Raw genomic sequence first — 11432 nt, forward strand, 5'->3', positions numbered from 1 at the left:
ACAGGTACAGCACGGGGTTAGATACAGAGTAAAGCTCCCTCTACACTGTCCCCATCAAACACTCCCAGGACAGGTACAGCACGGGGTTAGATACAGAGTAAAGCTCCCTCCACACTGTCCCCATCAAACACTCCCAGGACAGGTACAGCACGGGGTTAGATACAGAGTAAAGCTCCCTCTACACTTTCCGCATCAAACACTCCCAGGACAGGTACAGCACGGGGTTAGATACAGAGTAAAGCTCCCTCTACACTGTCCCCATCAAACAGTCCCAGGACAGGTACAGCACGGGGTTAGATACAGAGTAAAGCTCCCTCCACACTGTCCCCATCAAACACTCCCAGGACAGGTACAGCACGGGGTTAGATACAGAGTAAAGCTCCCTCTACACTTTCCCCATCAAACACTCCCAGGACAGGTACAGCACGGGGTTAGATACAGAGTAAAGCTCCCTCTACACTGTCCCCAACTAACACTCCCAGGACAGGCACAGCACTGGGTTAGATACAGAGTAAAGCTCCCTCTACACTTTCCCCATCAAACACTCCAGGACAGGTACAGCACGGGGTTAGATACAGAGTAAAGCTCCCTCTACACTGTCCCCAACTAACACTCCCAGGACAGGCACAGCACTGGGTTAGATACAGAGTAAAGCTCCCTCTACACTTTCCCCATCAAACACTCCCAGGACAGGCACAGCACGGGGTTAGATACAGAGTAAAGCTCCCTCTACACTTTCCCCATCAAACACTCCCAGGACAGGTACATCACGGGGTTAGATACAGAGTAAAGCTCCCTCTACACTGTCCCCATCAAACACTCCCAGGACAGGTACAGCACGGGGTTAGATACAGAGTAAAGCTCCCTCTACACTGTCCCCATCAAACACTCCCAGGACAGGTACAGCACGGGGTTAGATACAGAGTAAAGCTCCCTCTACACTGTCCCCATCACACACTCCCAGGAAAGGGACAGCACGGGGTGATGTTTTGTGCCTGTGTTGCAGACCCTGAGCAAAGTTGGAGCCAGGTAATTGGTGTCCTTACCACAGCCACTGCATTGCTCTCCAGCAGCTCCATGGGGGACATGGCCGTCACATAGGCAATGTTCGCAAACACGTAGACGAAGGTTACCAGCGGGATGGAGATGAAGATCGCTCGAGGAAGATTCCTGCAGTGTAGTAGAGGGGGTGAGGGGAGGGGAAGAGAAACATAGTGAGTGCGTGTCGGGAAGGACCTGCATGAACAAGCAGGCAGCGTAGTGGTAGGGGTGAAGCGAGACAGATGTTGGGAGAGACAGAAGGCAGGGATAAAGAGAGCGAGAACTCAGGCAGCATGGTGGAGCAGTGGGTTAGCACTGCTGCCTCACGGCGATGAGGTCCCAGGTTCGGTTCCGGCCCCGGGTCACTGTCTGTGTCGAGTTTGCACATTCTCCCCGTGTCTGCGTGGGTCTCACCCCCACAATCCAAAGATGTGCTGGGTAGGTGGATTGGCAAGGCTAAATAATAGTAATTGTCACAAGTAGGCTTCAAATGGAAGTTACTGTGAAAAGCCCCCAGTCGCCACATTCCGGCGCCTGTTCGGGGAGGCTGGTAGGCGAATTGAACCGTGCTGCTGGCATTGTTCTGCATCACAAACCAGCTGTTTAGTCCACTGTGCTAAACCAGCCCTTTAAATTGCCCCTTAATGGGAAAAAAAAGAATTGGGTACTCCAAATTTAAATAAAAAGAGAAGGGGCCCATTTTCACCCCCATGATATGCTACACACATATGCACCTCTTGATATTTTAATTCATTCACGGGGGATGTGGGTGTCGCTGGCCGGGCCCAGTATTTATTGCCCATCCCTAGTTGCCCCTTGAGAAGGTGGTGGGTGAGCCGCCTTCTTGAACCGGCTGCAGTCCCTGTGTGGTGTGGGTAACACCCACAGTGCTGTCAGGGAGGGAGGTCCAGGATTGTGACCCGGCGACAGTGAAGGAACGGCCGATATATTCCCCAGTCAGGATGGTGAGTGTGGGGCTCGGAGGGGAACCTGCAGGTGGTGGAGTTCCCCATGTGTCTGCTGCCCCTTGTCCTTCTAGATGGTAGAGGTGGTGGGTTTGGAAGGTGCTGTCGAAGGAGCCTTGGTGAGTCGCTGCGGTGCATCTTGTAGATGGTACACACGCTGCTGTCACTGTGCGTCAGTGGTGGAGGGAGCGAATGTTTGTGGATGGGGTGCCGATCAAAGCGGGGCTGCTTTGTCCTGGATGGTGTCGAGTTTCTCGAGTGGGTCGGAGCCGCACTCATCCAGGCAAGTGGAGAGTATCCCATGACACTCCTGACTTGTACCTTGTCGATGGCGGACAGGCTTTGGGGGGGGGAGTCAGGAGGCGAGTTACTCACCACAGGACCCCCAGCCTCTGACCTGCTCTTGTAGCCGCAGTATGTATATGGCTGGTCTGGTTCAGTTTCTGGTCACTGTTAAGGCCCCACCCCCACCACCCAGAATGTTGACCCTCCCCCCTGTGTTTCTTTACCTGTACGGGTCAACCAGCTCCTCTGTCACATAGTTGAGAAAGTTCCAGCCACCATAGGCGAACGAGCCCTGTAGGAAGGCCAGGGCTACCAGGCCGATCTCCGGCTCCTGCCACGTCTGGAAGGCGTTCTTGGGTTCCAGCCAGTAATAATGACCTGCAGCGGAAACAGAAAGACGTCAAGAGCGAGAGGAGGGGTTAGGGGGGTGCCCATGATCAGAGAAAGTAAAGGGTGGGTATCATAGCTTTTACAGTGCAGAAGGAGGCCATTCGGCCCATCGAGTCTCCAGCCCTTGGAAAGAGCACCCTGCCTAAGTCCACACCTCTGCCCTACCCCCACACCTCCATCCTATTCCCCCATAACCCAACCATTTTTTGACACTAAGGGCAATTTATCATGGCCAATCCACCTAACCCGCTCGTCTTTGGACTGTGGGAGGCAACCGGAGCACCCGGAGGAAACCCACGCAGACACGGGGAGAACGTGCAGACTCCGCACAGACAGTGACCCAAGCCGGAATCGAACCCGGGACTCTGGAGCTGTGAAGCAACCGTGCTAACCACTGTGCTCCCACGCTGCCCTACACGGGTAAAGACCATATGAGTGGCACAGTTGTTAACATCGCTGCCTCACAGCTCCAGGGACTCGGGTTCAATTCCGGCCTCAGCTGACGTCTGGAGTCTGCATGTTCTGCCAGTGTCTGCGTGGGTTTCCCTCTGGTTTCCCCCACAGTCCGAAGACGTGCAGGTTACTTAAAAAAATTTTAATGATAGAAATTTAGAGGACCCAATTCTTTTTTTTTCGAATTAAGGGGCAATTTAGCGTGGCCAGTCCACCTACCCTGCACATCTTTGGGTTGTGGGGGCGAAACCCACGCAGACACGGGGAGAATGTGCAAATTCCACACGGACAGTGACCCGGGGCCAGGATTGAACCCGGGTCCACAGCACCGTGAGGCAGCAGTGCTAACCCACTGCGCCACCGTGCCGCCTAAAGATGTGCAGGTTAGGTGGATTGGCCATGCTAAATTTCTCTCTATCATCCAAAAAGGATCGGTGGGGTTACTGGGTTAGGGGGGAGGCACGTGAGCTTAGGTAGGATGTTCTTTTCCCCCAGTTCTAGATTCTCCCTCTCAGATACCAGTCCAAGTCAGACTTGGCAGTCACGGGACGAGCACATAGGAAAGTGAGGGAGGGGAGGGAGTGGTGGAGACTCACACGAGGCGGATTTCAAGCGGCTTAGTGGCCGGCTGGATCAGCTCAGCCTGACACGCTGCAAGGTGTCGGGACGCAAGGCTGCCAACAGTACAGCAGCAGGGCAGGCAGCCAGAGTTCTAATATTCCCGGGCCTGGAGCATCCTAGAATTCCCAGACTTGGAGAATCATACAATCTCTGGACCTGGAAACCTGGAAAATCACAAGGTTCCAAGGCCTGCAGTATCCTAGAATTCCCGGATTTGGGAAATCCTACAATCCCTGGACATCACGAGGTCCCCGGGCCTTGAATCTCTGGGCTTGCAGGATCTTTAGATTCCCGGGTCTGTAGGATCCCGAGATTCTCGACCCTGAGATTCCTGGTCCTGGAGGACCCCCGAGATTCCCAGGCCTGGAGGGTCCCGAGATTCCTGGGCCTGGAGGATTCCCAGATTCCTGGGCCTAGTCATTTTCGCTCCTGCCCCCGTTCCATGGTAGGGCGAATCGTCCTCACATGATGCTGAGCGATGGGACACCTCCCCCTCCCCCAGGCCATTCCACCCACATCTCTCACGACCTCTGGATTAGATCCTGGTTTTCCCAGGTGAACCGCTGACCTCTGCTGCCCAGGGCATTGTGGCTGAGACTCAGCAAACTCTCAGTTTGAAGCCTGGTTGCCATGGTGACTCAGGCATTTGCCCAACGGTGATTTTCAGCTGAACAAATGTTCCGGCCGATTTAGCCCAGTCAGAGAAGTGGAGACCAAGGGGAGGGGGGAAGGAGGTGAGAGTGAGAGAGAGAGAGAGAGAGAGAAAGAGAGAGCCCGAGGAGGGAAGAGAAAAGGGAGAGAGAGAGACCAAGGGAGAGAAGATAAGAGAGAGCATTAGAGGGAGAGGGAGAGAGAGAGACACACACACACACACAAAGAGAGCGAGGGAGGAGAGAAATAGGGGGAGGGGGAGAAAGAGGGTGAGGGGCAGAGGGAGAGAGAGGGGGCAGGGGGAGGGAGAGGGGCAAGAGGGAGGGAGAGGGGCAAGAGGGAGGGAGAGGGGGAGAGAGAGGGGGAGGGGAGAGAGAAGGGGAGGGGGAGAGAGAAGGGGAGGGGGAGAGAGAAGGGGAGGGGGAGAGAGAGGGGGGAGGGGGATGGGGAGAGAGAGGGGGAAGGGGAGAGAGAGGGTGAGAGAGAGGGTGAGAGAGAGGGTGAGAGAGAGGGGGGGGGGAGAGAGGGGGGGGAGAGAGGGGGGGGAGAGAGGGGGGAGAGAGAGGGGGGAGAGAGGGGGGGGAGAGAGGGGGGGGAGAGAGGGGGGGGAGAGAGGGGGGGAGAGAGGGGGGGAGAGAGTGGGGGGAGAGAGTGGGGGGAGAGAGTGGGGGGAGAGAGTGGGGGGAGAGAGTGGGGGAGAGGGGGGGGAGAGGGGGGGGAAGAGAGAGGGGGGGGAGAGGGGGGGGAAGAGAGGAGGGGAAGAGAGGGGGGGGAAGAGAGGGGGGGGGGGAAGAGAGGGGGGGAGGGGGGAGAGAGGGAGGGAGAGGGGGGAGGGGGGGAAGAGAGAGGGGAGAGAGGGGGGAGAGGGGGATGGGTAGAGAGAGGGGGAAGGGGATGGGTAGAGAGAGGGGGAAGGGGATGGGTAGAGAGAGGGGGAAGGGGAATGGGAGAGAGAGGGGGGAGGGGAGAGAGGGGGGAGGGGGAGAGAGAGGGGGGAGGGGAGAGAGAGGGGGGAGGGGAGAGAGGGGGGAGGGGGAGAGAGAGGGGGAGGGGGAGAGAGAGGGGGAGGGGGAGAGAGAGGGGGGAGGGGGAGAGAGAGGGGGAGGGGGAGAGAGAGGGGGAGGGGGAGAGAGAGGGGGGAGGGGGAGAGAGAGGGGGGGAGGTGGAGAGAGAGGGGGGAGGTGGAGAGAGAGGGGGGAGGTGGAGAGAGGGGGGAGGGGGAGAGAGAGGGGGAGGGGGAGAGAGAGGGGGGAGGGGGAGAGAGGGGGGGAGAGAGAGGGGGAGGGGGAGAGAGAGGGGGAGGGGGAGAGAGAGGGGGAGGGGGAGAGAGAGGGGGGAGGGGGAGAGAGAGGGGGGGAGGTGGAGAGAGAGGGGGGAGGTGGAGAGAGGGGGAGGTGGAGAGAGAGGGGGAGGTGGAGAGAGAGGGGGGAGGTGGAGAGAGAGGGGGGAGGTGGAGAGAGAGGGGGGAGGTGGAGAGAGAGGGGGGAGGTGGAGAGAGAGGGGGGAGGTGGAGAGAGAGGGGGAGGTGGAGAGAGAGGGGGAGGTGGAGAGAGAGGGGGAAGGGGAGAGAGAGGGTGAGAGAGAGGGTGAGAGAGAGGGTGAGAGAGAGGGGAGAGAGAGGGGGAGAGTGGGGGAGAGAGAGGGGGAGAGAGAGGGGGAGAGAGAGGGGGGGAGAGGGGGAGAGAGAGGGGGGAAAAGAGGGGGGGGAAAAGAGGGGGGGAAAAGAGGGGGGGGAAAGAGGGGGGGGAAAAGAGGGGGGAGAGAGGGGGGAGAGAGGGGGGAGAGAGGGGGGAGAGAGAGGGGGGAGAGAGAGGGGGTGAGAGAGGGGGAGAGAGAGGGGGAGAGAGAGGGGGGAGTGAGAGGGGGGAGAGGGGGAGAGAGGAGGGGAGAGAGGGGGGGAGAGAGTGGGGGAGTGAGAGGGGGGGAGAGAGGGGGGGAGAGAGGGGGGGAGAGGGGGGGGGGGGAGAGGGGGGGGGGAGAGAGGGGGGGAGAGAGGGGGGGGTAGAGGGGGGAGAGAGGGGGTGAGAGGGGGGAGAGGGGGGAGAGGGGGGGGAAGAGTGAGGGGTGGGGGAGTGAGGGACGGGGTAGAGAGGGGGTAGGGGTGGGGGAGGGAGAGGGGGAGGGGGAGGGTGAGGGGGGAGGGGGAGAGAGATGGGGAGGGGGTGTGTGAGGGGGGTGGGGGAGTGAGAGGGGGGGAGGGGGGAGAGAGTGGGGGGGAGGGGGAGTGTGAGGGGGGAGGGGGAGAGAGAGGGGGGTGGGGGTGAGTGAGGGGGGGAGGGGGAGTGAGAGGGGGGGGGGGAGAGAGAGGGGGGGAGGGGGAGTGAGAGGGGGGGGAGGGGGGATGAGAGAGGGGGGAGGGGGTGAGAGAGGGGGGAGGGGGAGAGAGAGGGGGGAGGGGGAGTGAGAGGGGGGAGGGGGGGAGAGAGAGGGGGAGGGGGTGAGAGGGGAGAGAGAGGGGGGGAGAGGGGGACGGTAGAGAGGGGGAAGGGGAGGGGGGAGAGAGAGGGGGGGAGGAGAGGGGGGGAGGGGGGAGAGAGAGGGGGGGAGGGGGAGAGAGAGGGGGGAGGGGGAGAGAGAGGGGGGAGGGGGAGAGAGAGGGGGGGGGAGGGGGAGAGAGAGGGGGGAGGGGGGAGAGAGAGGGGGGAGGGGGAGAGAGAGGGGGGAGGGGGGAGAGAGAGGGGGGAGTGGGGAGAGAGAGGGGGAGAGGAGAGAGGGGGGGGTGAGGAGAGAGGGGGAGAGAGAGAGGGGGGAGAGAGAGAGGGGGGAGAGAGAGAGGGGGGAGAGAGAGGGGGGAGAGAGGGGGGGGGAGAGAGAGGGGGGGAGAGGGGGGAGAGGGGGGAGAGAGAGGGGGGGAGAGTGGGAGAGAGAGGGGGGAGAGTGGGGAGAGAGAGGGGGGAGGGGGGGAGAGAGGGGGGAGAGGGGGGAGGGGGGGGGAGAGAGGGGGGGAGAGAGGGGGGAGGGAGAGGGGGGGAGGGAGAGGAGGGGGGGAAAGAGAGAGGGGGGAGAGGGGGATGGGTAGAGAAAGGGGGAAGGGGAGGGGGAGAGAGAGGGGGAGGGGGAGAGAGAGGGGGGAGGGGGAGAGAGAGGGGGGGAGAGAGGGGGGGAGGGGGGAGAGAGGGGGAGGGGGGAGAGAGAGGGGGAGGGGGGAGAGAGAGGGGGAGGGGGAGAGAGAGGGGGGGTGAGAGAGGGGGAGGGGGAGAGAGAGGGGGATGGGGAGAGACAGGGGGAGAGGGGAGAGAGAGGGGGGAGAGTGGGGGGGGGGAGAGAGGGGGGGAGAGAGAGGGGGGGGAGAGAGAGGGGTGGGAGAGAGAGGGGGGGAGAGTGAGAGGGGGGGGAGAGGAGAGGGGGAGAGAGAGAGGGGGGGGAGAGAGGGGGGGAGAGAGGGGAGGAGAGAGGGGGGGAGAGAGGGGGGGGAGAGAGGGGGGGAGAGAGGGGGGTAGAGGGGGGGTAGAGGGGGGGGTAGAGGGGGGGTAGAGGGGGAAGGGGGGAGAGGGGGGGGTAGAGGGGGGAGGGGGGAGAGAGGGGGGGGTAGAGGGGGGGAGGGGGGAGAGAGGGGGAGAGAGGGGGAGAGGGGGGGGAAGAGAGAGGGGAGGGGGAAGAGGGGAGAGAGAGGGGGACGGGTAGAGAGAGGGGGAAGGGGACGGGTAGAGAGGGGGGGAAGGGGAGGGGGAGAGAGAGGGGGGAGGGGGAGAGAGAGGGGGGAGGGGGGAGAGAGAGGGGGGAGGGGGAGAGAGAGGGGGAGGGGGAGAGAGAGGGGGGAGGGGGGAGAGAGAGGGGGGAGGGGGAGAGAGAGGGGGGAGGGGGAGAGAGAGGGGGGAGGGGGAGAGAGAGGGGGGGAGGGGGGGAGGGGGAGAGAGAGGGGGGAGGGGGAGAGAGAGGGGGGAGGGGGAGGGGGAGAGAGAGGGGGAGGGGGGAGAGAGAGGGGGGAGGGGGAGAGAGAGGGGGAGGGGGGAGAGAGAGGGGGAGGGGGAGAGAGGAGGGGGAGGGGGAGAGAGAGGGGGGAGGGGGAGAGAGAGGGGGGAGGGGGGAGAGAGAGGGGGAGGGGGGAGAGAGAGGGGGAGGGGGAGAGAGAGGGGGAGGGGGAGAGAGAGGGGGAGGGGGAGAGAGAGGGGGAGGGGGAGAGAGAGGGGGAGGGGGAGAGAGAGGGGGAGGGGGGAGAGAGAGGGGGAGGGGGAGAGTGAGGGGGAGGGGGAGGAGAGAGGGGGAGGGGGAGAGAGAGGGGGGGAGGGGGAGAGAGAGGGGGGAGGGGGAGGAGAGAGGGGGGAGGGGGAGAGAGAGGGGGGGAGGGGGGAGGGGGAGAGAGAGGGGGGAGGGGGAGAGAGAGAGAGAGGGGGGAGGGGGGGAGAGAGAGGGGGAGGGGGAGAGATAGGGGGGAGGAGATAGGGGGAGGGGGAGAGAGAGGGGGAGGGAGAGAGAGAGGGGGAGGGGAGAGATAGGGGGGGTGGGAGATAGGGGGAGGGGAGAGAGAGAGGGGGAGGGGGAGAGAGAGGGGGGAGGGGGAGAGAGAGGGGGGAGGGGGAGAGAGTGGGGGGAGGGGGAGAGAGGGGGGTGGGGGAGAGAGGGGGGAGGGGGAGAGAGGGGGGAGGGGGAGAGAGGGGGGGGAGGGGGGGAGAGAGGGGGGAGGGGGGGAGGGGGGAGAGAGGGGGGTAGGGGGGTGGGGGAGAGAGGGGGGAGGGGGGAGAGAGGGGGGAGGGGGAGAGAGGGGGGAGGGGAGAGAGGGGGGAGGGGAGAGAGAGGGGGGAGGGGGAGAGAGGGGGGAGGGGGAGAGAGGGGGGAGGGGGAGAGAGGGGGGAGGGGAGAGAGGGGGGAGGGGGAGAGAGGGGGGGAGGGGGAGAGAGGGGGGAGGGGGAGAGAGGGGGGAGGGGGAGAGAGGGGGGAGGGGGAGAGAGGGGGGAGAGGGGAGAGAGGGGGGAGGGGAGAGAGGGGGAGAGGGGGAGAGGGGAGAGAGGGGAGGAGGGGGAGAGAGGGGGAGAGGGGGAGAGAGGGGGGAGGGGGAGAGAGGGGGGAGGGGGAGAGAGGGGGGAGGGGGAGAGAGGGGTGAGGGGGAGAGAGGGGGGAGGGGGAGAGAGGGGGGAGGGGGAGAGAGGGGGGAGGGGGAGAGAGGGGGGAGGGGGAGAGAGGGGGAGGGGGAGAGAGAGGGGAGGGGGAGAGAGAGGGGGGGGAGAGAGGGGGGGAGGGGGAGAGAGGGGGGGAGGGGGAGAGAGGGGGGAGGGGGAAAGAGGGGGAGAGAGGGGGGAGGGGGAGAGAGGGGGGAGGGGGAGAGAGGGGGGAGGGGGAGAGAGGGGGGAGGGGGAGAGAGGGGGGAGGGGAGAGAGGGGGGAGGGGGAGAGAGGGGGGAGGGGGAGAGAGGGGGGGAGGGGGAGAGAGGGGGGGAGGGGGGAGAGAGGGGGGGAGGGGGAGAGAGGGGGGAGGGGGGGGAGGGGGAGAGAGGGGGGAGGGGGAGAGAGGGGGGAGGGGGGAGAGGGGGGAGGGGGAGAGAGGGGGGGAGGGGGAGAGAGGAGGGGAGGGGGAGAGAGGAGGGGAGGGGGAGAGAGGAGGGGAGGGGGGAGAGAGGAGGGGAGGGGGAGAGAGGAGGGCGAGGGGCGAGAGAGGAGGGGAGGGGGAGAGAGGAGGGGAGGGGGAGAGAGGAGGGGAGGGGGAGAGAGGAGGGGAGGGGGAGAGAGGGGGGAGAGGTGGGGCGAGAGGTGGGGCGAGAGGGGGGAGAGGTGGGGGAGGGGAGAGGTGGGGGAGGGGAGACGGAGAGAGGGGGGAGACGGAGAGAGGGGGGAGACGGAGAGAGGGGGAGACGGAGAGAGGGGGAGACGGAGAGAGGGGGAGACGGAGAGAGGGGGAGACGGAGAGAGGGGGAGACGGAGAGAGGGGGAGACGGAGAGAGGGGGAGACGGAGAGAGGGGGAGACGGAGAGAGGGGGAGACGGAGAGAGGGGGAGACGGAGAGAGGGGGAGACGGAGAGAGGGGGAGACGGAGAGAGGGGGAGACGGAGAGAGAGGGGGAGACGGAGAGAGGGGGAGACGGAGAGAGGGGGAGACGGAGAGGGGGAGAGAGGGGGAGGGGGAGAGAGGGGGGAGAGAGGGGGAGGGGGGAGAGGGGGGAGGGGGAGAGAGGGGGAGAGAGGGGGAGGGGAGAGAGAGGGGGAGAGAGGGGGGAGGGGGAGAGAGGGGGAGGGGGAGAGAGGGGGGAGGGGGAGAGAGGGGGAGGGGGAGAGAGGGGGAGGGGGAGAGAGGGGGGAGGGGGAGAGAGGGGGGGAGGGGGAGAGAGGGGGAGGGGGAGAGAGGGGGAGGGGGAGAGAGGGGGGAGGGGGAGAGAGGGGGGAGGGGGAGAGAGGGGGGAGGGGGAGAGAGGGGGGGAGGGGGAGAGAGGGGGGAGGGGGAGAGAGGGGGGAGGGGGAGAGAGGGGGGAGGGGGAGAGAGGGGGGAGGGGGAGAGAGGGGGGAGGGGGAGAGAGGGGGGAGGGGGAGAGAGGGGGGAGGGGGAGAGAGGGGGGAGGGGGGAGAGAGGGGGGAGGGGGAGAGAGGGGGGAGGGGGAGAGAGGGGGGAGGGGGAGAGAGGGGGGAGGGGGGGAGAGGAGGGGAGGGGGAGAGAGGAGGGGAGGGGGAGAGAGGAGGGGAGGGGGAGAGAGGAGGGGAGGGGGAGAGAGAGGAGGGAGGGGGAGAGAGGAGGGGAGGGGGAGAGAGGAGGGGAGGGGGAGAGAGGTGGGGCAGAGAGGGGGGAGAGGTGGGGCGAGAGGGGGAGAGGTGGGGGGAGGAGTGGGGCGAGAGGGGGGGAGAGGTGGGGGAGAGGTGGGGAGAGGTGGGGGAGAGGTGGGGGAGGGGAGACGGAGAGAGGGAGGGGGGGAGACGGAGAGAGGGGGGAGACGGAGAGAGGGGGGAGACGGAGAGAGGGGGGAGACGGAGAGAGGGGGGAGACGGAGAGAGGGGGAGACGGAGAGAGGGGGGGAGACGGAGAGAGGGGGAGACGGAGAGAGGGGGAGACGGAGAGAGGGGGGAGACGGAGAGAGGGGGGAGACAGAGAGAGGGGGAGACGGAGA

At 65.2% G+C, this 11432-nt stretch overlaps 1 protein-coding gene across 1 annotated transcript in view; it reads right to left on the minus strand.

The window, feature by feature from the left end:
* The window catches only part of LOC140419832 (large neutral amino acids transporter small subunit 2-like), a 37236-nt gene extending 32834 nt beyond the window's left edge, over positions 1 to 4402 (minus strand). Inside the window, exons 1-3 of the mRNA XM_072503865.1 lie at positions 4324 to 4402; positions 2516 to 2669; positions 1047 to 1170 (exon numbers count right to left, since the gene is read on the minus strand). Of these exons, the coding sequence (XP_072359966.1) occupies positions 1047 to 1170; positions 2516 to 2669; positions 4324 to 4387 (342 nt within the window). The 5' untranslated portion in view covers positions 4388 to 4402. The remainder of the gene's footprint in view (positions 1 to 1046; positions 1171 to 2515; positions 2670 to 4323) is intronic.
* Positions 4403 to 11432: the final 7030 nt, after the last annotated feature.

This window comes from Scyliorhinus torazame, chromosome 5, assembly GCF_047496885.1.
Source record: "Scyliorhinus torazame isolate Kashiwa2021f chromosome 5, sScyTor2.1, whole genome shotgun sequence".
Lineage (NCBI taxonomy): Eukaryota > Metazoa > Chordata > Chondrichthyes > Carcharhiniformes > Scyliorhinidae > Scyliorhinus > Scyliorhinus torazame.